This window comes from Haliotis cracherodii, unplaced genomic scaffold, assembly GCF_022045235.1.
Source record: "Haliotis cracherodii isolate W230 unplaced genomic scaffold, xgHalCrac1.p SCAF_17, whole genome shotgun sequence".
Taxonomy (NCBI): Eukaryota; Metazoa; Mollusca; class Gastropoda; order Lepetellida; family Haliotidae; genus Haliotis; species Haliotis cracherodii.
In genome coordinates this window covers 6,690,699-6,716,412 of record NW_027266272.1, presented here as the reverse complement: position 1 = coordinate 6,716,412, position 25,714 = coordinate 6,690,699, and the positions used below count along the sequence as shown (strand labels likewise).

At 41.5% G+C, this 25,714-nt stretch overlaps 1 protein-coding gene across 1 annotated transcript in view; it reads right to left on the bottom strand.

The window, feature by feature from the left end:
* Positions 1–25,714, bottom strand: part of LOC139464287 (secretin receptor-like) — a 170,401-nt gene that overhangs the window by 12,292 nt on the left and 132,395 nt on the right. The window contains exons 4-7 of the mRNA XM_071245810.1: positions 5,511–5,621; positions 2,852–2,976; positions 2,031–2,125; positions 74–239 (exon numbers count right to left, since the gene is read on the bottom strand). Coding sequence (XP_071101911.1) covers positions 74–239; positions 2,031–2,125; positions 2,852–2,976; positions 5,511–5,621 — 497 coding nt within the window. The remainder of the gene's footprint in view (positions 1–73; positions 240–2,030; positions 2,126–2,851; positions 2,977–5,510; positions 5,622–25,714) is intronic.

Below are 25,714 nucleotides of genomic sequence, written 5' to 3'. Positions count from 1 at the left end.
CAAACAAACAAAACAATGATATCATTCACAATAGTCTTCAAAAAGCCATTATTGCAATTATTTAAACCCCTACCGGTCCTTCTAGGAAGATGGTTTGTCCAGTCGGCGTTACAGTGACGTCGCCAGGAAATCCGACGTCATTCACAAGCAGCACGCCCTTCATCAGAGATATACCAGCTCGCACGAGCACCGCCAGAAACAAGTTCAGATGGATCATATTCCTCGGGCAATGGAGGCGTCTGGAACCCAAAATAGTTCAGTAAAGAAATTCATTGAAAAACATCTGCCACGGAAACGTAGTGGATAGTTGACATATTAACTGAAAATATATTTAGATTAATCCGAAACCCGAGTTCCTGTAAAGTAGCTTAACGAAATAGTAAATCTGGAATTTAAGAGGTTACTCTTTCTGCTATACCCATTCCGATTGACGCCACCTACACAATTCCTGGTCAGATATAACTTGCCCGGGGCAGGGTGTAAATATAAGTGTCTAGTAAGTGCATTGAGAGAATCCTGTTCCATTCATGACGATGCTCGGCCAAACCAGATGTGTTATTACCGCGAGGAAGGCCGCACCTTTTTTATTGAACGATTTACGGATTTTTTGCTAATCAATTTGCATAGATAGTTAAAATACAAAATACTTTCACCATTTTCAGAAATAATGACTATGGCGAAGTCAGAAAATGATATATATACATGCCGGGCAATATGTCCGTAGGTACCGGAACAATTAACACTATATTTTATGAAATATTGCTTTAAAAAGAAGCTACTTTTTGTCTTTTTTTGATAACGTATTCTAATCCATAACCCCTACACTGGCGAGATAATTATAAATATATTTGAATTATTTAAATCTTATTTTCTGAAACTGGCTTTTGGCTCCGATCGGTCGAATTTCTTAAATCGAGAAATGAAAATATTTTCGCGCTGTAGCAGGGTTGTGGTCTGCGACCGGCATTGTTAGTGTTTATCTTACAAAAAAAACTGGTTTTACGGCAACACAATGTGTAATTGACGTTATTCTTCATAGTAATAACACGTCACGGTGGGGCTCCTCACATCACCTTAGAATATTTTGTACATCGATTTGGGTTTTGCGGGGCTTTTTACGTTACATCTCAGCCCGTTTGATAAAAAAGGGAGAAAAACCCAAATCATTGTATGGTGTAAGCTCGTAAAACACACGAGTATGAGTGTCGGTGTTTTCAAATCTTGGTTCATAAGCGGGGCGTTGTGTGGAAGTGGAAGTTTATTAGTGGTATGATGTAGAAGTTTACCACTGTGGTGAAAGAATCTGAAACCATCAGCCGATCCTGACACGACAAAGGGACGCAACTCTGGATCGCGTATTGCGAAGCATTAGCCCCTAAGGCACTAACCCGATCATGCCTTAACCAAATAATATACTATAAGACATGACCTTGTCGATAATTTTTCCTCAACCTATGTAGTTGATACTACATTCATTACCAAATTTATTTGCTTATGACGTTACGGGGATGCTCACATGAATGGGCATAAGGTGACATCATGTACAACCCCGAGCCTATTTAAACGAGGATGGGGTGGTAAGAACGTATGACCAATTGTGTAAGCCGGGTCTGTGGTCAGATCCACCTCAACTATAGTATGGCCTTGGTCGGATAGAGCTTTAACATTTATTTATTTTTTGTTTAACGCCGCACTCAGCAGTGTTCCAGCTATATAACGGTGGTCTGTAAATAATCGAGTCTGGACCAGACAGTCCAGTGATTGACATCATGACTATCGATCTACGCTAGTAGAATACGATGACATGCATCAACCAAGTCATCGAGCCTGACTACCCGATGCCGTTAGTCGCCTCTTGTGACAAGCAGGAGAACTCCAAAAGGGCAACCAGGCAACATCGGGCTCTTTTCAGAATTCTTCTAATAAACTCCATGGTAGTCCCACGTTACGTAATCTTCCAGTAACCGATTTTTTCACCTCAATATCTAATCATCAACTTTCTCCACACGTCTTACGAAAAGACCACTTACTTGAAATACACCATTATGGCGACGGCGAGAATCAGGAACGTCAAGGATACGGAGTAGCCAATCGTGTACATGAGTTTCACGCGCGGCACGTGTTCCTGGAATGGTAAAACAAATCTTGTGTAAATGTTGAACAAATTACCATTTCATTCCGGTGTAGTTTTCCCGTCTTACAAAGCAGTATTGCTGATGACCTGATGAATGAAAACATGACAGGCATCTATCATGATGCCACAAACTGGAATTTAAACGCAAGTAGGTGAAACGCAATAATAAGTATCTCGGTCAAAATCGCCCTTCCCGTTGGAGGAATATTTCTACATTTTATTTCGTTCGAGTATGTGCATTTAGGTAACAGGCGACGGTGGTGGTCTAAATTCCTACTATCTCAGCCCATGCTTACAATCATCACTGACAGGTGTGTGTCTTTATGTTTGTTTGTTTGTTGTTTGAACGCCTCACTCGGCAATATTCCAGCATTATGATGGAGGTGTGTAAATAATCGCGTCTGGACCGACTTTGCACGGAGACTATAGATATATTTCACCATGTCGGTCAGATTTTTTTATGTAAATGTATTACATAACCTGGTGCAAGCTCAGTGACCCACGTACATGCGTAAGATCCGGCGACATAGCGTATTAGTTGATATTTTTAGATAACGCTGGGGATGGTCCTGCCCAGAAGGACTTATGATTAGAAGAGAAGGCAAAAGGTTTGCTGAATATATTAAACAGGCAAAGTAGATAGAATTTCTATGCACTTTGGAAACATAGTTTTGACAGAGTCGACAGTCTGACCAATGCCACTTGCGTGTACTGTACCGTGATAAGATGGTCCAGAGGTTGTAGCGTCCCCTTGCTGCAGGTGCTGTAGTTGGTCCATGGCTTGTTGCTGCCGTTGTATCCAGACCACGTGCCATCAGCCAGACACTCCTTCGTTGCAAACTCTGGAAACATAATGATTTGATATAAGAAATTAAACATACAGTAAACTACGGTTATAACAAACACGCTTATAACGAGCTGACGGATATAACGAACTTACGTTTTTGGTCCCGACTATTTGCTGTAGTTATGCTGTATATATGCTTATAACGAACTACGGTTATAACGAACTAAAATTAGTAGTCCCTTTGAGTTCGTTATAACCGTAGTTTACTGTATAATGACTAATATAGTCGTCTATCAACGGCCGGGCAAAAGACAGTATTCACATGTTTGATGGTCCTAAAACGCAAACAAACAAGAATTGGTTACTCTATGAGGATGAATATTTGATACTGGTGTAATAATTATGTTTTGGAACTTATGTTTGTAGTGTTTCGGAGACTGTTTTCAGTCTAGTAACGTTTTAATAACGTTTGTCAATTTTTGGTCAAATCAAATTTTTAAGTGCATACTTCCTTTGGCCGGCCGTTTGGTTTGTTGTTTATCTCCGCAATCAGCAATATTCCAGCTAATAAGTGTCATGGATATCATGTATATCATGTCTATAAGGAAGGCCTGGGTATAATAGAGTGAGTGAGTGAGTGAGTGAGTGAGTGAGTATGGTTTTACGCCGCTTTTAGCAATATTCCAGCAATATCAAGGCGGGGGACACCAGAAATGGGCTTCACACATTGTACCCATGTCCGGAATCGAACCCGGGTCTTCGGCGTGACGAGCGAACGCTTTAACCACGAGGCTAGTGCTCACTCACTCACTCACTCATTCAAAGTATTGCGGTGGCTATTTTGAATTGTCCTGTAAAGTAGATGCAAAACTCGTGACAGTCTGAAAATATTACTCTCTGCAAAATCAGAATAGATAACAAAAAGAACTAACGGGATTCTAACATTGATAGGTGTCCCAAAAGAAAAATTAGAGGATTGAAATGTGAGTTTCACAATGAAGTGCCCTTTTCCGTTTTTGCAGTGAATGTTTACATTAACCACGAACTGTGTGACAGAATCTCGAAATAGTGAGGGTACATGGCCCAGTCGCCTGTGATGGCCCAGTCGCCTAAGGCGCCGTGATTCGCTGTGCAGAGTTGCGTCCCTTGGGCAAACCAGAAACCTATGATTGTGGGTTCGAATCCCGGTTCGCCCCGATTATGTTTCTAGGTTTGTCAGCACCATACCCGTGATGGTGGGTTTCACCGAAGTGGTAAACGTCTAAGACCTGCATCACTTCGGGCTTTCCTTCCATTAAGCTGACACGCCGTGATATAAATGGAATACTGTTAAAAGCGGTGTTAAACCCAACTTACTCACTCACACACTCGAAATTACTGACAAAACAGATCAAACGACTCATATGGAAAGTGACCTGCAACGATATTCCACAAAACTCGTGCCTACAATCCAGCGTCCTGGCTCGTAGGTTGGCACCTTTATACTCAAGGCAGAAATAGTGTAACGTTCTAACATTTTGACCGAGTTGGTGAGGGAGTGTGAATGTGTGAAGCCCATTTCTGATGTCCCTTGCCATGATATTGCTGGCATATTGCTAAACGCGGCGTAAAACCATATTCACTCACTCATCTACAAGGATTTACAAATTACTTCGTATCTACTTACCGAGCATATCAACAGTACCGTGTTTCACAGCCGTTAACTAGCTTACCAACAGTGAGATTAGGAAATGTTCCCTCGCGCTTTTATTCTCTTTACATACACGGTCCGATAATTACATTTGAAAGTCATACAGGTGGCCTCTATTGGCAATAGGCCACGCGACGACAGTGATGGATTGTTATGAGGCAAGCGCTGTTCGGCGCAGAAACCAGTCTGCAGAAGGGTTTAGAAAACACCAGTCTATATGCATGAAGTCAAACAAATCTATTCGATGGCAAACAAATCCACGTGATGGATTTAGGATATATTTATGTTCAGGAAACACAAATCAAGATGGATAAGGAGAAATGTGAGTTGAAATTGGTTTCTCGTTCAAGTCACGTTCAAGATTATTGCGCTTAAATAGTGTGCGTGTGTGTGTGCGTGTGCATGTGCGCGTGCGTAGGCGTGTGTGCGTGTGTGCGTGTCTGCATGCGACTGCTTGTACTAGTCAGGACTAAAAGCGGACAATTTACATATCAGAGCGCTAAAATAATATTTCACGTGTAGAATATTCTATATTAGCGCTCGAATATGTAAATTTACTCGCTGTTTGTTGACCCTCGTGACCTGCCGACCAACTTTCCTCTTGTTCTGCGCATGCCCAGTTTAGAAGGCTGTGGTCTGTGTGTTTTTGTGCTGCCGTTTCCATGTTTTCGGGAGAGTGCTGTCAGAGTTATGATGCTGTTCCTTGGTTTTAATTACGTTCTCATCGTTTTCCGTTGTCGATTGCTTGTGTAGTGTAGACATATGGCAGTTTTTGTTAGAGTCTTTCAGTTTTCCTTGTTAGATCAGGTTCTGGTCAAATCCAATTTTCAAGTATAAATTCTTTCTTTTACCCGACCGTTCAGTTGTATTTTCGTTTGCAATACTGTCGCAAATCTTACCTCCTTGATCGAAGCCGTTAATATACGACGGGCAGGGTTGTTGAACGACCTCCCCGGCCGGGGCGTCGTCCCAGCAGGTTACGTTGTCCCATGTCCTGTTGCAGTAGAGACCTTAAAAGGAGCAGAAATAATATTAACTACATCAGTTCAGAAATATGATGGTGATGGTACTGTTTCTTCTGCCACGTACTTTCATAAGTACAGTTGGGGAAATCATGGCATAACAAGGTCAGACTGACATAAGGGTTCGAATATAAGTCTTTTTGTATGTAAGGCCGTAACTACGGTCACAGGTGGCCGCGGGAACTAACTCAGGTCGACAAGGTTGGTGTGACAACTAACTCGGGTCGACAAGGATAGTGTGACAACTAACTCAGGTCGACAAGGATAGTGTGACAACCAACCCAGGTCGACAGAATGGTGTGACAACTGACTCAGGTCGACAAGGATAGTGTAACAACTAACCCAGGTCGACAAGGTTGGTGTGACAACTAACTCGGGTCGACAAGTTTGGTGTGACAACTAACTCAGGTCGACGAGGATAGTGTGACAACTAACTCAGGTCGACAAGGTTGGTGTGACAACTAACTCGGGTCGACAAGTTTGGTGTGACAACTAACTCAGGTCGACAAGGATAGTGTGACAACTAACTCAGGTCGACAAGGTTGGTGTGACAACTAACTCGGGTCGACAAGTTTGGTGTGACAACTAACTCAGGTCGACAAGGATAGTGTGACAACCAACCCAGGTCGACAGAATGGTGTGACAACTGACTCAGGTCGACAAGGATAGTGTAACAACTAACCCAGGTCGACAAGGTTGGTGTGACAACTAACTCGGGTCGACAAGTTTGGTGTGACAACTAACTCAGGTCGACAAGGATAGTGTGACAACTAACTCAGGTCGACAAGGTTGGTGTGACAACTAACTCAGGTCGACAAGTTTGGTGTGACAACTGACTCAGGTCGACAAGGATAGTGTAACAACTAACCCAGGTCGACAAGGTTGGTGTGACAACTAACTCGGGTCGACAAGTTTGGTGTGGCAACTAACTCAGGTCGACAAGGATAGTGTGACAACCAACCCAGGTCGACAGAATGGTGTGACAACTGACTCAGGTCGACAAGGATAGTGTAACAACTAACCCAGGTCGACAAGGTTGGTGTGACAACTAACTCAGGTCGACAAGGATAGTGTGACAACTAACCCAGGTCGACAAGGTTGGTGTGACAACTAACTCAGGTCGACAAGTTTGGTGTGACAACTGACTCAGGTCGACAAGGATAGTGTAACAACTAACCCAGGTCGACAAGGTTGGTGTGACAACTAACTCGGGTCGACAAGTTTGGTGTGGCAACTAACTCAGGTCGACAAGGATAGTGTGACAACCAACCCAGGTCGACAGAATGGTGTGACAACTGACTCAGGTCGACAAGGATAGTGTAACAACTAACCCAGGTCGACAAGGTTGGTGTGACAACTAACTCAGGTCGACAAGGATAGTGTGACAACCAACCCAGGTCGACAGAATGGTGTGACAACTAACTCAGGTCGACAAGTTTGGTGTGACAACTAACTCAGGTCGACAAGGATAGTGTAACAACTAACCCAGGTCGACAAGGTTGGTGTGACAACTAACTCAGGTCGACAAGGATAGTGTAACAACTAACCCAGGTCGACAAGGTTGGTGTGACAAGATTGTATTTAATATACATAAATTATATAAAATACCATAACTAAAACCTGTAGGAATTTAATCTTAAAAATTCAAAACACGACGAATTATGACGAATCACCAAAGGAAATGAAGTTATTAAATCCAATATATTATATATTTTTTGCCCTACTGAATGGAACGTTTGTGCAAAACATCCGTTAGCCCCCCAAGCAGTCAAGACGAAGTTAGAAACAACAGGTACATCAAAGATTCAAAGAGCAGAGCTTGGCCAACACAGGGATGAGTTTGTGCCAAGAGGGTAATCGATGGAGACCCCGAGCAGTGTTCCGTTCCATTATGTGAATTCGTGTGACTATCGCGGTCTATGGAAGACAGGAAACCCATTTGTCTTCATAAGTTTTGACATGAAGATATAACTAAATACTCTTTGCATGAGGCACTGGAGTCTATCCTCTGCGAATACCACCACACAAAGACACCCTTCTGTCTATCACACTTGAAGCCTGTTTTCAGCAATATTAAAAAAACCCAGCTGGAATAATAAACTCATAGATATATTTTAGATAAAGCCCCCGTATACACTTGATAGTTCCGTTGTGAAATTAGTCATTTGTTCTTCGCCGATATGGCTACGATGGCCAACTGTACACTGCTTATGTTGTTCTTAGAGTGAGTGAGTGAGTGGGTGAGTGGGTGAGTGAGTGAGTGAGTGAGTGAGTGAGTGAGTGAGTGAGTGAGTATGGTTTTACGACGCTTTTAGCAATATTCCAGAAATACCACGGCGGGGGGCACCACAAATGGGCTTCACACAGTGTACCCATGTGGGGAATCGTATCCGGGTCTTCAGCGTGATTGTTCTTGGGATTGTTCTAAGGAAAATACTAAATGCAATTACATCCTTGAAACATATAGCTTATCTAAATACGTTTTAGAAAGCTAACAGTTGTTATGAAAGTGTGATCTCTGCAAACGTTTAAAATTATTCTTTATTAGAACGTACAGTCTACCCCGTTATCCCGGACTTAAGGGGCCATGTTTTAACTTCGAGATATCCAGACATTCGAGATAACGAGCCATGAACATCCAGATCAACAGTATTACAGATACAAACTTTAAGCAATACGATTGCATACACAGGAATTAAGAACACGACATGTATATTTGATAACAAATTGAAAATAATGTATTTCGCCGGAAATGATTAATAGAAATGTGACAAATTATGTACAGTGTACAAGTACCTTATAAGGCATAGCATCACTACATAGTCTGACCACTTAATAAAAACAAGGGTGTTCAACAAATCGGATACCATGTTATTGGTAAAAGAAGATGGAGGTGAGGTCAAATGGGGTTTAACGTCGCGTCCAACATAATTGAATATATAGCGACGTGTGTGTGTGTGTGTGCGTGCGTGTGTGTATGTGTGTGTGTGTGTGTGTGTGTGTGTGTGTGTGTGTGTGTGTGTGTGTGTGTGTGTGTGTGTGTGTGCTTGTACTAGTCCGTACTAATGCCGATTTATAGCACTAACCCACTGAGATACCATGCCGCAGTTTAACATGCATACCCCACTCAGACACAGTATACTGACTCTAAGTGACAGACGGACGAGGTCATCTGGAATCACTGCATCTGGTCAGAGTGTTCTCATATTTGAGGGTTTACACACATTGAAAGGACATTAACCATATGAAGAAGCGTAGACACACTTTGATCTTCACATCCTTTGAAATATAACTGCGGCAATGTAACTTCTGAAGAGACAAGGACCAATACCAATATTTCAGAAATTCAGTTCTATTCTAATCCGTTGATTATTATTATTATTATTATTATTATTATTATTATTATTATTATACACATGCATCTTCCATGACGGTGAGTGTGAAGCCCATTTCTGGTGTCCCCCGCCGTGATATTGCTGGAATATTGCTAAAAGCGGCGTAAAACCACATTCACTCATTCACTCACTCTATGACGGTGATCACAAAACCATCCCTCTGAGCAAGAGCCTGTTCTCACCATGATAAAGCGTCATGCCAACCCGACAGGGCATCCCTGAAGGGACATCAGTTAAACGGTGTTCCTTAACCCATGTGTTATATCACCGTCGGGACTCTTTAAATAAAATGAGGGGTTAAGAAAATATATCAATTTTTTAAACTGTTTTAAAATTTGATTATGTCTATATAACCATCACTCATTTTTTATAAAGTTATCTGTGGCTGGGTATTTTTTTCCTTATTTAAAAGTTAATCAAACCATGTAGAAGTTATTTTTCAGTGTCGACTAAGCGCCTGTACAGTGCATGTTCTGGATAAGATTTCAATAGAAAATAACCGCCTCCGTGGTGTAGTGGTAGAGCGTCCGCCCGGAGAGCGGAAGGTCCGGGGTTCGATCCCCGGCCGCGTCATACCAAAAGACGTTTAAAGATGGTACTTGTTGTTACCCTGTCTGGCGCTTGGCATAAAAGGGGTTAAAGTCGGTTCGGAGTCAGTATACTTTGTCTGAGTGGGGTATTCATGTTAAACTGCGGCATGGTATCTCAGTGGGCTAGCCCTATAAATCGGCATCAGTCCGGCCTAGTACAAGCAGCCACACACCCACGTGCATGCACGTCGCTATATAAGGGCATAATCTTGGACGCGACGTTACACCCAATCTCACCTCACCTCAATTTGAAAATAAAACATGTGATAAAATCAACTGACAGCTATAGTTTCTTTTGCCCCTTAGCTCAGTTCGTTATATGTTTGTTTGCTTGTCCTGTGTTCGTTATAAACGTGTCCTCCTTTGGAACAATGGTGAGGTTATGCAGAGACTATTAGTAATACTGCTTCACTAGGCAGATGTTTCTTTCGTTTTGGGTTCTTCTATCCCGTGGTCTATTCTCGGTAAAATAAACCAGTGAAGATCCGGGTTAGAATAGGTCTCCAGCAACCCATGCTAGACGACTATGTTGTAATAGGCGACTTACGGCATCGGGGGGTCAGGCTCGCTGATTTGGTTGATGCATGTCATCGTATCCCAATTGCGTGGCTCGATGCTCAAGGTATCAATCACTGGATTGTCTTGTCCAGACTCGATTATTTACAGACAACCGTCTTATAGATGGAATAATGCTGAGTTCGGCTTTAAACAACAAACAATCAAACAAAACGAACTTTTCCGGGTAAGAATAGGCCCCCGCAAACAATGCTTCTCGAACGATGCTTGTGAGGTAGGCAGGCTGTGTGGCTTGATTGAGGTCATGTTATCGTACCCCGGTGACGTGGGACGCCACTCATAATATCAATCATTGGTTTATCTGGTCCACTCTGGATTATTTACAGGCCGCCGCCGTCACATCTCAACACACCTGGAATATTGCTGACTACGGTATGCGGCGGTAAACAATCAAAGCATGATCTCTTTGAAGGCTTTACGGAAGAAATGAGTTTGGTAACCCTGTTCTACAACTTTTGAGCAAGAACTATCTGACGCTCATTCAAATCTTCGTGGTAAGAACATGGTCGACTGTTCCTCAAAAGTTGTGCAATGTGGACAGCAAAGGCTGGAGCTGTTGGAATACTGCTCGACATAAAGTTAAAATTAGTTCTTGGAGTGAGTGAGTGAGTGAGTGAGTGAGTGAGTGAGTGAGTTGGGTTTAACACCGTGAGTGAGTTGGATTTAACGCCGCTTTTAACATTATTCCAGTTATATCACGGCGTGTCAGCTTAATGTGGGAGGAAAGCCCGAAGTGATGCAGGTCTCAGACGTTTACCACTTCGGTGAAACCCACGAGCACGGACATGGTGCTGATAAACCTAGAAACATAATCGGGGCGAACCGGGATTCGAACCCCACAATCATAGGTTTCTGGCGTGCCCAAGGGACGCAACTCTGCACAGCGAATCGCGGAGCCTTAGACGACTGGGCCACCCGTGCCCCCTTTTCGTTCTTGGAAATATGAAGTCATCCTTCTTGTCATATAGTCTTGTGGATAATGTTTTTGTAACTGAGAACTAACACAAACAGTTGCGATAGAATGACGGAACACCATCACCTACAAAAAGTTATTCCAGAAACTAAAAGAAGCACATGTCCTTAATCTGCACGATATTTGGTGATCATTTCAAAATGTTGACGTTTTCGTGTATGATTCGTGTCCCTTTTTACCTTCTCGTTGGATGATGCTTTTATACATTGTATTACCTTATCTGATCAGGTATCTATAAAATTGTGTTCTTAAATAATAATTGTCCACCCAGTTAAAGCCAATTTAATACACAGCGAATGGTGAGTAAAACGTACTCATGATTTTGTGTACCTGCATCACAAAGCACAACTGACAAGTTGAACACAGAGAGGGTAAGATCAGTTCAGTGCATACCGCGTCATACAACTCTTAATCAAGAGGTGTTTGATGAGGGTTACAACATTCAAGGCCTCAGTAAATATTTTAAAGGTTTTATGGCAGACATGTGGAGGACATTTCCAAATGGTGACACATCAGTGACAATTTTTCCTAATTTACTACTTGTACCATATTGTTTCAGATGAACAATTGACTTGCCTTTGCATGTGTTTGTGACGGGTACAACAGTTGGGCAGGATACGCTCATCTTTTCGCGAACACCTGGTGTCATCACTATTTGAATGTATTAATGATTAAATAAAAATGATATGGGAAGTTAGTATTATGGACGTATAAGAATATTTTTTTATGAATTCAATATTTTTGTGTTTATAGAGGGGTAAACACAGAAAGCGATGTGCACACTGTGTAAATCCTCAAAACATATTTCAATCAATTCTTAATTGTTCTTTGTACATAAACCGCCGTCATATAGCTGGAATATTGCTGAGTGCGGCGTTAAACAACAAACAAAATCTTTGTAGAAGCATGTCATATTTATAGCAGATGTCTTCAAATCACATAACCGGGTCCTGACTAGCAAGGATATACTGTACACAGACCGTCAACAAAATCTGAAGACATTACAAATATTGCCCAAGTAAAGCTTTATCATCGTATATTACTTTCAGACATATGTGAGTTAGTAACGTCTCCTCGCTAACGACTACACCAACAACAACAATAATGATAAGAACAAAAAAAGGAGAGAAAAAACAAGCTCGCCTGATTGCCACAAGTACATAGTTCGTAAACCACTGAGAAATAAATGATAGATTGAAACGGGGTCAACCATTCTTTGCACTAGAGAACTTCCATGAATTTGTTGGAACTATCTACATACGGTATTGATCACATCTTGGTAAACATCGCCGCCGATATATGCTAGATGGTTTATAAAGAACACTTTAGGATAATCCATAACACGATGCGAAGGTGCAGATGAACACTTGAAAGGATCGTCAAACAACTAGTGACATGGCAGAGTCCTTAGATAACCGATTTATTTTTCTGCTTCCATGGTGTATGTCATCTTGTAAACAAAAACATCTGTGTTTGATCGGAAAATTAATACAGGATGCGATTTTAAAAAAATAAGGAAGCATGAAAAAACCCGTGCATACCCTTTTCCAGATGTCTGGATAATGGGGTTCTTTGGCGAAACGGCTGTTTTTTTAATAGAGTAATGTTTTTTTCATCATTTTTAGAAACTGAGATTGTTTTCTTCATAAAAGAGAGTTGTTTTTTTACGTCATATTTCAAAATCAGCAAATGGAAAGAATGTTTAAATTTTTTCACTGTTCACAGAAAAAGCACACATGTAGGTGATTTTGAAACAGAACATTGGACAATGCATTATAATAAAGCATTTATATATACTGAAAGACCATTTTTCACAACACCATGTTTAGAAAAAGCCGGGTTTTTTTAAGCTTCATATTGGCAGAAGAGGGCAGACCCTGTTTCAACAAGCCAACACAAAGTCCAATACAACATCTTGCCTTGGCCAGAACAATCACCAGACTTATCACCTATAGAACTAGAGCACGACCATGTCGCCCATTACAACAAGGATGATTAGCACAGGCCATCCGAGAAGAGCCGTGTTGAATCCCATTTCTTGTGATCAGACGTACCACATCTTCTCATGGTCGAGTTGGGGCGTGCATTGATACTCGTGGTGGACATACACAATACTGACAATTGTGACATTAGGAAGAATTAAAAGGAGTTTCATTTGTTTTTTTCAGGATTGATGGTTGATCGAATACTGAACTGAACTGAACTGTGGACACAATACCTTTTTCACAGCATAACGTGTAACGGTGTTGATATATGATTCATGTATTTTGACAATACAAGCATGTTTATGTTGTATTTTGTTCCAAGTAAGGGTAAGTGATGATTAATGGGCATTTCATATCCCAGTCAACAGCTATTTCAGTCATATCGAAGGATACGACACAGTGGCTTGCATGATCTGGCATCTTGATATGGAAGATTGGAAATGATTATTAATAAATAAGTGTTACAGGCATACTGTCTATCATGCTCATGTCTCGATGTCAAAGATAATGTCTTTGCTCACGAAATACTCTGTATTGATGAGGATGGCCATATTGCGGTCGAGGCTTTTGTTTTGAGCATGAGACTTCAAGCAGAGGGGGCTGAGTTTTTTATGTTCACAAAATTATGAGCTGTGTTCTGCCCCCCGGCCCTCACTAGAAATCAAATGGTCTACCCCTTAGAAACACTACCCCTCAGCTGATTAGCCTAGTCGTGCCTGATAGACCTCGGCTATCCATTCATCACCCTTTCTCGTCTGAGCCAGTGTTGCTGATGCAGCGATATTACCAGAGACACAGCTTCCTGTGTTTGGCAGTCCAGACAGGCACCAGACAGAGCGGTCAGCTCGAACCCACCCCTGTCCCCGCTTCATGCAATAATCACGCTCCCTGTGGGCATTCCGGGGCAGAATAGATCCCCACCACTCCATGCTTATCACTATTTGATTGTTTGATTGACGTTTAACGCCGCACTCTGTTGCGTCTCTTGGGTGTTCCAGAAACCTTTGATTGTGTTTTCGCATCCCAGGTTCGCCTTCATTATGTATGTTTGTCTGTTGCTTAACGCCACACTCGGCAATATTACAGCTATATGACGACAGTCTGTAAATAATCAAGTCTGGACCAGACAATCCAGTGATTGATATTATGAACATCGATCCACGCAATTGGGACTGCCACTGTACCCGACGGAGTTGAGTGGTCAAACTGTGTGACCCGGTGCCTGTAAGACAACATGATCTTAGTGCCACGACTGTGATATTGCTCGAATATTGCTAAAAGCGGCGTAAAACCATTCTCACTCATTCACTCAATTACTGTGTGTTGCATGGATGGTGCCCATGTTTTATCAACAGTTGTTTTTTTCTGACAAGACACTATTAATTACAAACCTAATTTATACTGTGTCTAAATTGCCGACCATGGTATAAAACAACATTCAAGATTCTGTAAAGGTTGCAAGTGTTGTAAACCAGGCGATATTCACGACGAAATAATACACATTCCAAACCAAACAAGTTTGATATAACTTAAACTAAAACACTGCATCAATTTCTGTGTTAATCTCCAGAGTTTGTCTCCGAGATGCTACTGACTGTGATGAACGACGGGAAACGGTGGAGTGTCACTGTGATCTCGGTGCAACAAGTAAACCTGGGTCAAGGCGACAGACGCACTTCATCATACAGACCGGCACACCGTACCACTTCTTCACAGCTCACAGTCCCTTAGAATTAATCGTCTTTTATGTTATTTATAGAGAAGGCTGGCTTGTTCTGTAGATGACCCCATTGGTCATTCCCCTGACCAAGTCGCCTTCTAACAATATCACCTGGCATATGTCAAGAAAACTGTTGTGTGTGTGAGTGCGTGCGTGTGTGTGCGTGTGTGCGTGCGCGCGTGCTTGAGTGTGTGTGCGTGCGTGTGCGTGTGTGATGAGGGGATATTGGATCTTTTCTGGGAATGGACAGCCAGGCTAAACATGGTATCATCAATATTTTGACGTCCTGATTAGTGTTACTGGCTTGTCTGTTCCTCGCAAAACAGAACAGATCTGATGGTAAATAATGATTGTTGGAATAAATTAATGTTTCATTACAATTTCTCTAAAATGTGCACGTTTGAATATTATCATTCTTTTTGTAATTACTTTAGTTCTTTTTAATTTCACTCCATACATTTTGTGAACCCCAGACCTTTTCCGGGTATTTACAACGTCTTCAAAAACTACTCAAAACATTAACACAGAGGTTTATTCAGCTTTAGTCCGCAATGGGCAACTCGACATGCCGTTTGTTCAATATGTTGAACACTCGCCAAGCATCGATTTACAAATGAGCTTTGGGTGAGCATTAGTTGAACATATTTGCAAAACATGGGACTGATGTTGATATTAGTGATACAATCCTGCTCTTGATGTGAAATGAAGGTCTGTCGAAACAGCAGTAGACACAGGGAAATGAGATTATAGAACCCCCACTAAGAGTCGACTGGACATAACCTGGCGTTCGATACATCTGCTTGTGCTAACCTCGAGCTCGCCACAAGGGAATACCTCATTGACACTGTTAGGCCCGGCGTGCAAAGTATTTTTAAACACTTTTTTAAAGCGCCAATACATCTGTAATTTCAAAGGCGCATAGGACAACTACCAATTTCATACGAAAGTCAAAACCTACCGCGGCTACATGAAATGCACTTTCAACTGTTCCTCATTGCATTGAGGTATCACCCAGGTATTAAAGGTCGTAATGTATTAAATCAATAATTATTATATACATACGTCGCACACCTGTTGTGCTGAAAAATGGAAATATATTTTGGCTATGTATTAAATGCCTGTTTTCTTTGATATTACACGTAGCCTTTTAGAATAAACTTTATTCACGTAGAAATGTCCCTTATTAAGGGAAGGTGAAATGAGATTTGACGTCTAATTAAGTAGCGACGCACGTACACCTGTGTGTGTGCAATGCCGAGACTATAGTGCTAGCCCACTGTGCTACCATGCCGCAGTGCACCAAGGTCATCTGCCCAGTCACACATTCGTCACCACTCGCCCTTTTCCGTCACCTGCAAGAAGACTCGTCACCCTATCGATGAATGTTATGTGTGCAAATATGATAAACCAATCAGCATGCGCGTATGACTTCAAGTACTTTGGTCAAAGAATCCCTCAGGAATAATGTCTGAATTTATACATGTCTGCATTTAAAAACATACCCAAGATACATTTAACATGGTTCAATCATACTGTATAATACTGTAAGTTCCGATGTTTTCCATAGCATCTTAAATATATACGATATATGGGGTAACTATCATTATGCAACGAGTTGACAATTCTTTTAGCTATGCCCTTGTGCGCTTAGACGGAACACAGTCGCAAAATTGACAACGAGAGGGGCACGAGTCGCTATTCTGCTTGTCACGGTATAACACGAGTTGGTAACGAATGCCAAACGTAGTACACCGACTCCGAGTAGACCAGTCCTTGGTTTATCTCCTTACTGCGCCACGAAACTCGTTTATCTACATGTATATATGCCATAAAGAAGGCTACTCCTATACAATGCAAGTTTCCCTACCAATGTTAACTGCATTGGACAACCTACTTGGGAACTGTACATGCTGAACGTTTTTCTTCTCAGAGCTTTTATCGTCTACGTAAGTAACGGAAGTATTTATGTATGTGCCATTTGTTTCCCCCCTACCAGACAATCACCGAGACGGCACTGTAGGAAAACGGTAAGGTTGTGCTGCTTTGCTGATTACGGCTACCACTCAGTATGGCAAAGACCGCAACTGACGTTTGTTAAACAGCCCTGAAGCTATAAGGCGATGATATACTAGTCTGTAGGTTATTGGGCAGTAATGGTGAGGTGTGGTGGTTTGGTGCTGAGCGTCGACTGTGCCAGTGTAACATGGAGACCCAACTCAGAGATTTACACTGACACCGAGACGACCAGGCACGGAATCAACAAGCACCAGGCACGGAATCAACAAGTACCATCTTTTGACGTGCTTTGGTATGACGCTTGTCTACAATCTTCCGCTCTCAAGGCAGACGCACTGTCTACTAAACTACAGAGTTGGTAGGATGTTGGCACAAGTTAGATTCTGTATACATATTTAAGCCCATATTATCAATATTCACACACGGGCATGCTGTCAGTCTGGAAGACATGTTACCGCAAAACAATGAAACTTAAAGCTGAGCTCAAACGAATATATCTGCGCTTATGTACCAATAAGTACCAAAAAGTACCATCTTCTAACGTCTTAAAAGAACCGGGGATCGAACCACGGACCTGCAGCTCTTCGGGCTCTCTATTCACTTGATTTTGTTTGGTTTGTTGTTTAACGCCGCCCTCAGCAATATTCCAGCTATATGACGGCTGTCTGTAAATAATCGAGTCTGGACCTGACAATCCAGTAATTGATATCATGAGTATCGATCCACGCAATTGGGATCGATGACATGCATTAACCAAGTCAGCGAGCCTGACCACCCGATCCCGTTAGTCGCCTATTACAACAAGCATAGTCGCCTCTTACGACAAGCATAGTCACCTTTTATGGCAAGCATGGGTTGCTGAAGACCTATTCTACCCCGGAATCTTCACGGGTCCTATTCACTTGACCACGGAAGAGGTGTGATACATGATACACAAGTACACATGCACCCAAACAATTATTGACGATGGTACACTGTGTCTGTTCCACAATATGCGAGTAAACAAGTACAACCATTGTTTTATAAACGGTAATAGCAGAAACAGTGTACAAACACGTGGTTATATTATCTAGATAGGAAAGTTATTTATTCCCGGTGGCGATTTCAGGGCAGAGAAGATCCCATGTACCAAATGCTTGCCGCAAAAACAAATACGTTTAGTGTATCCGACGGTTGGAATTGTCGCTCACACTATCAACCACAGGTTTTCATGGCCCAACACACACATGGTAGCACAGACATGTAAGGCGCTGCAATTAGCTGTGCAGAGTGGCGTCCTTTGAGCACGCCAGAAACCTATGATAGTGATTTCGAATCTCGGTTCGCCCCGTTTATGTTGCTAGGTTTGTCAGCACCATACCCATGGGTTTCACCAAAGAAATAAACGCTTGAGACACATCTCACTTTCCTCCCACATTAAGCTGATACACCGCGATATAACGGGAATATTGTTCAAAGCGGCGTTTAACCCAACTGATCCACCAATGGCCAAGACTCAGTTATTAATAGTCTTCTCGAGTACTACTGATTGCGGCGAGAGGTAATCTTCACTCCTCCACCCCCTACACACCCACACACACACTTACTTGTTCGTGCATTACGGGGACCACACTTATGGATAACAATAAATCATCTGTCAAATTATGCGTGAAGAAAATGATTAAAACGCCAATGTTAATTATAGCAGCTCCTCTTTTCTTTGCCATCAGATATCAGTTTCTCACAAAAAGGTGTCGACCTACTAAGCACAGCCCGTTAGATTAGTACTAGAATTGTTTTATGTCAAACAGAAGCCAAAATGAATCCTTTCACTAAAGAATTAAGCTCGTTTGTTTGTTTGATCCGTTGGAGTGGCTTTTACGGGGGTGTTAATCAGATTAATAAACTTTAATATTTCAATACATAAACGTGTAAACGCCACGACTCATTAAATAAATTCCATTCTTTTAGATTCTGTTATTTCTGTTCTCGACACCGGGATAAGCAACGTCTTTTATCACAAATATTTTATCGACAAAACTCACGAAACGAAACAGATTATAAATAGTTGTAGTATTACGTTTTCTCTATCAAGCTTTATCAACTTGTTTACGTCCCATTTTTGCGGGTGTCATTTAGGAGATAAACCTACTGTTCGTTTGAAGGCGAGGTTTCAAATGTATAAGCAAGAGGTATCTGAGTTTTTTTGTGCCAGACCATTTCTTTTTTGTTTGAACAGTCATCACGGCTGCACTTATCTGACCACATAACCCTCGTCAATCAACATGGCCGCATGTCTTTAAGACAGACAAAGAGTAATGGGGACGCATTCGCCTTCTGACTCCCCACGAGCTGAGAAGCGTGCGCGCGAACAGTGAGTGGGTGAGTATGGTTTTACGCGGCGCTTAGCAGTATTCCAGCACTTTCACGGCCGGGGACACCAGAAATCGGCTTCCCACATTGTACCCATGTCGGGAATCGAACCCGGGTCTTCGGCGTGACGAGCGAACGCTTTAACCACAAGGCTGCCCGACCGCCCCAGCGCGAACTTGTTTGTCGACTTCTCATCGCGTACACGACGAGCTCGGCTCAGGCTGCAAACTGAAGTTATGAATGTGGATTTTGTATGGGGCTAGATAGCTGCTAAACCAGATATTCTTTCGATTACAACTATCAGCCAAACTAAATTAAGATCAAGAACACCTTGCAACAATGTAATTTTGTGGCAGACAATTTCTTTTTACAAATAATAATTTTTTTCGCGCTTTCTCTGAAGGAAATATTTTTTTTTTATAAAATCCCGATGAAGTTGTTATTGTTAAAGTATTTATTTATATATACAGTGTGTCATTGGTTTTTACGTGAAAACCTCCATAAACGCAAAAGAATAAGCCAATTCTAATTGCATCAACTGGAACTAAATTGTAACTACATACGGCTGAGACCGCCCCCGTGGTCTAATGGTAGAGCTTCCGCCCGGAAAGCGGAAGGTCCGATTCCCAGCTGCGTCATACCAAAAGACGTTAAAAGATGGTACTTGTTGTTACCCTGTCTGGCGCTCGGCATTAAGGGGCCAAGACAAGGACTGGTCGGCTCGGAGTCAGTATACTGTGTCTGAGTGGGGTATTCATGTTAAACTGATGCATGGTATCTCAGTGTGCTAGCACTATAAATCAGCATCAGTCCGGACTAGTACAAGCAGCCACACACACACACACACATATACACGTGCATGTACGTCGCTATATAAGTGCAATAATCTTGGACGCGACGTTAAACCCCATTTCACCTCACCCCACATTACACCCCTAATGCTTGTATAGACAGTTCTCCTCACTATTGTCATGTCAGTGTCACATGCATGACCACGCTACACTGCCTTGGTCTTATCTCTGATCTGGGCGGTCGGGTAGCCTAGTGGTTACAACGTTCGCTCGTCACGCCGAAGACCCGGGTTCGATTCCCGACATGGGTACAATGTGTGAAGCCCATTTCTGGTGTCCCCCGCCGTGGTATTGCTGGAATATTGCTAAAAGCGGCGTAAAACCACTCACCCACTCACTATCTCTAATCTACAAGGTACTCAATGGTGAAGCTAAATTACACCAGTGAACTGACCTGTCAAAATGTTCCTATTATTTATGCAGCATGGTATTAAACAAGGAAAGCACTATAAAGAGGTATTAGTGTGAACTAGTATAAGCAAGCATACACACACGCACGTACGCACGCACACACAATCACATACACACGCGCGTGCAGCAATAAGGTCATCACTTACATCAGTCTCATTAAAATCAGATCATTACTCCGATATACAAGTCAAGATTTGGGGACACCTCAAGAGAAGCTTAATTAGAAAGTTCACCTGACACGACCTTATATAGAGTGAGTGAGTGAGTTGGGTTTAACGCCGCTTTTAACAGTATTCCAGTTATATCTCGGCGTGTCAGCTTAATGTGGGATGGTGCTGAAAAACCTAGAAACATAATCGGGGCGAACCAGGATTCGAACCCACAATCATAGGTTTCATGTGCCCAAGGGAGGCAACTCTGCACAGCGAATCAGGGCGCCTTAGACGACTGGGCCACCCGGGCCCACGACCTTATATAGAAGTGTCCTCAGGTACAGAGGTTTAGCATCGGAGTAAAACATCTTATTTTAGATCACTTGACTTTCATAGTCTTAAAGGTGTCAGGTCGGGAGAGACACATTTCATGGATGTCAACTGAATGTATCGGAAAGCCGCGGTGCTGACAAACCAAGAATTTGCAAGAAGAAGGATCCAAAGCCCTGGTTGAAGTTCAGTGAATCCAAATACAAACAATTGTCAAAAAACATCTATATGCTCAAGATGTGTTTATTTAAGATTGAAGAATTTGATAGTTTTATACAGTTAATGAGGTCACGTGTTTCGCATCTCTGTGCACTTTCTTTCCACATTTAGCTGACCCTCGCCCTGTGCAGAACGGCGTAAAACCACCCTCACTCAATTATTGCGACCATACCCGTTAAGAGCCGGGTAGAGATATGGTATTCAGCAATACATGCTTGTCGTTAAGAGGAGACGAATGGGATCGAGTGGTTAGGCTCGCTGACTTGGTTGATACAGTCATCGTATCAGAATATTTATACGTACCTAAACATCATCGCATCCCAATTGCGAAGATCGATGTTCATTTTGTCAAAACTACGTAGTCAAGTCCAGACTTAGATCATTTACAGACCATCGTAATATAGCTGGACGAGTGCGGCGTTAAACAACAAACAAACAAACAAACAAACAAAGCTTTACACCAGACATATTGGCCATACAAGATCCAGCAGTTTTATACACGCCCTTTCGTAAGACAATCGGGAACTCCCTGGAAACTGACATGAGCGTCAGAGTCAATATGTGTTGCAGGTTTCGTTGAACAGAAGAGAAAACCACAATCACTCAAGCTTATCATTCGCGATATTGCACACTCAACCCTGACGTATACTCCTAATTACATTCCGCATCAAGCCACCGACGCAGATGCCAAACTATTCACGTGGGTACCGGTATGGTGGCCTCTGCCATACTAATTCCGCAATCCAAACTCCCAATTCGCACCGCAGCACTAATTCCGCAATTCATATTCCCAGTTGTCAGGGTAATAACTTCAAAAGCCAAATTGGCTCAGTCAAACTCAACCTCAATTGAGAAGTCCAAGCTAGTGTACGCATATAGGATCCCGGTGGATCAGAGACAAAGAGTCAAACTGACGCTTTGGGAGTTTTCACACCCTCTTATGTCAATACGAAATAGCATTCTGACAAACTGAAATCGCATACTCCGTTAGCAGAGGAAGAAGCAATTCTCAACAAGAGCAGACAGCTGAAAAATAGTGACGCTCTTGTAATCCCCACTGAAAGGGGACAATTAGCTACGGTACAGTAACGCGGGCTCTTCTTTAACAATAGGAATGTTTTACGTCAGAGGGATTTGGTGTATGGTATGCATTTTAAGAAGTTTTCGTGTTCACATATATATGTGTGTGAATCTGTGTGTCACCGACAAATCATCTTTTTGTGCAGTTTCATGACACCCGGAGGAGCGGAAGCAGTTTTGACCAGCAGCATATTTATTTCTAGGACAGGCAAAGAGCAATTATATTTGTTTTGTAACACTGAAGCTAAATTATTTTTTCCTTTTATCGTCGAAAAATATCTCGACGTACATACGGTACATGAAGTGCCCCTCTTATAATTTTTCCCTTACCTTTTCTGTCAGTATATATGACACCTCGAATGCCTGGAGGCATATCTCGTGCGCGTTAATAATGTTCTCCCTACATAGAACATGACATGTTTTGAGAAACGAATCGTACCGGTCACAACTCGCATATACAAAATACGCGCTATTATTCATTGATATCTGGCGAATTATTGATAATAAAATTGTTATATATACTGTTTTATAGATATGCCGCTTTCACTGTTTCATAGGTTTGCAGCTGTCACTATTTCATAGGTTTGTCGCTTTCACTGTTTTAAAGGTGTGCAGCTTTCACTTTTTTAAACGTTTGTCACTTTCACTGTTTTAAAGGTGTGCAGCTTTCACTGTTTCATAAGTGTGTCGCTTTCATTGTTTTATAGGTTCACAACTGTCACTGTTTTAAAGGTGTGCAGCTTTCACTGTTTCATAAGTGTGTCGCTTTCATTGTTTTATACGTTCGCAACTGTCACTGTTTTAAAGGTGTGCAGCTTTCACTGTTTTATAAGTGTGTTGCTTTCATTGTTTTATACGTTCGCAACTGTCACTGTTTTAAAGGTGTGTAGCTTTCACTGTTTCATAAGTGTGTCGCTTTCATTGTTTTATACGTTTGTCGCTTTCATTGTTTTATACGTTCGCAACTGTCACTGTTTTAAAGGTGTGCAGCTTTCACTGTTTCATAAGTGTGTCGCTTTCATTGTTTTATACGTTTGTCGCTTTCATTGTTTTATACGTTCGCAACTGTCACTGTTTTAAAGGTGTGCAGCTTTCACTGTTTCATAAGTGTGTTGCGTTCATTGTTTTATACGTTCGCAACTGTCACTGTTTTAAAGGTGTGTAGCTTTCACTGTTTCATAAGTGTGTCGCTTTCATTGTTTAATACGTTCGCAACTGTCACTGTTTTAAAGGTGTGCAGCTTTCACTGTTTCATAAGTGTGTTGCTTTCATTGTTTTATACGTTCGCAACTGTCACTGTTTTAAAGGTGTGCAGCTTTCACTGTTTCATAAGTGTGTCGCTTTCATTGTTTTATACGTTTGTCGCTTTCATTGTTTTATACGTTTGAAACTGTCACTGTTTTACAGGTTTGCCGCTTTCACTGTTTCACAAGTGTGTCGTTTTCATTGTTTCATACGTTTGCAACTGTCACTGTTTTATAGGTTTGTCACTTTAACTGTTTTAAAGGTGTGCAGTTTTCACTATTTTAAACGTTAAAAACACTGGAGAAGAGAACAAGATAGACACCAAATTAACTTTAAAACATGCATTATCATACTGAATAAGTACTAAAAACGTTAACTATTGCTAAACTTCTGAAACCAAGAAAATCCAAACAAGGGTACTCAACAATCAAACGAATGTTCCCTATATCGCGACCAATGCACGAAGATTCGGCGCCTTAGTCGAGTTCGTTTAAACACTTACTTGGTTTACTATCAGTCAAAACAATCACGCTCTGGGTTATAACCATGTTCAGGAATATTCATTACAGGAGAGGCAGTGTTTGGTTTGAACAGTAGTGTTCGAATACTCTCCTTATCGGGGCGGTGGGGTAGCCTAATGGTTTAAGCGTTCGCACGTCACGCTGAATACTCGGGTTCTATTCCCCACATGGGTACAATGTGTGAAGCCCATTTCTGGTGTCCTCCGTCCTGACAAAAGAGCTAAAAGCGGCGTAAAACCATACTCACTCATTGGCACGCCATTCACGGAGTTAGCAATATCCTAAAGGCGGTGGCCTAAGTTAATTAACCAATGGCGCCTCCATTGCTATCGATTTGAAAAGACAGAGCCGAGTTGAATGTAATGAGATTGTTTAGTAATATTTGCTATGCTTTTGTATGAAACTGCAAGCTCGCTCCATGTGTGTGTGTAGGTGTATGTGTTGGTGCCAGTGGGGTGTGTTGATGAGTGTGTGGAGGTGTGTGTGTGTGTGTGTGTGTGTGTGTGTGTGTGTGTGTGTGTGTGTGTGTGTGTGTGTGTGTGTGTGTGTGTGAGTGTGTGTGAGTGTGTGTGTGTGTGTGTGTGTGTGAGTGTGATTTTTTAAATTTAAACATATTTTATTCAGATTGAAATGGATTGGGAACAAGTTATCCAACTTAGGACTCCCTCTCCATGGTATTTACAAAGCTTGTACAGTAAATCATATACAAGGAAAACAGAAAAGAAGATGAGTGTAAAGATAACAAGAAATGTACAAAAGAGAGAGACTAGTATATGTACATTAAAGTGTTACCCAAATCTCTTTGTATGACTTATAAACATTTGCACTGCTTTAAAGATGTGTTGATTTTCGATAATGGACAAACAATCATTTCCGTTTAACATCAAATTTAAATCTAATTTAGCATTTTTGTTCACGGCGTTCTGTAAAATGTCCCGAATTATTATTAACATAGTTTTTCTTTGGTGGACGTACAATGGACACTTTAATAAATAATGATATGCGTTTTCACATGGATCACCACATTGACATATTGGATCACATTTTACCTCTATTCTGTATAAATCATAATTTAACTGGCTTTTCATGTATCTTAATCGAGTATGATGAATATTCAACTTTCTAACACCATAGGAAAAATATGGAGGTGCAATGACTTGCTCTTTTTGTATGTATGTCTTGAATTGGGATGTAGATGTACAAGTTCTACCTGCTGCAGGAATAGTGTTCCATAACCTTACAGTTGATGGAATAAAAGAACACGTTGAGTTTTTTAATCTAGTATATGGAATCTCAATATTGTCTGAATTTCTTAAATTATATGATATATTTGAACCTACAGTGGTTGGTACAATGTCTTTAAGGTAAGTTGGGGCAAAATAACTTTGTATTTTGTAGAACAAACATAGCTTACGTTTCCTTCTTCGTTCTATTAACGTTTCCCATCCTGTTTCATAATACAGATGTGTGTGCGAAGTATACTTTGGGAGCCCGGTAACTACTCTTGCAGCTTCTAGTTGGAGATTTTCTAACTGAGTTGATAATTCTATATTACACCCATCCCACACTTCACACGCATATTCGAAATGGGGTCTTATGAAGATTGTATATACTTTATTTAATGTATTTCTGTTCAATATATATATAATATTTTTGATGTTGACT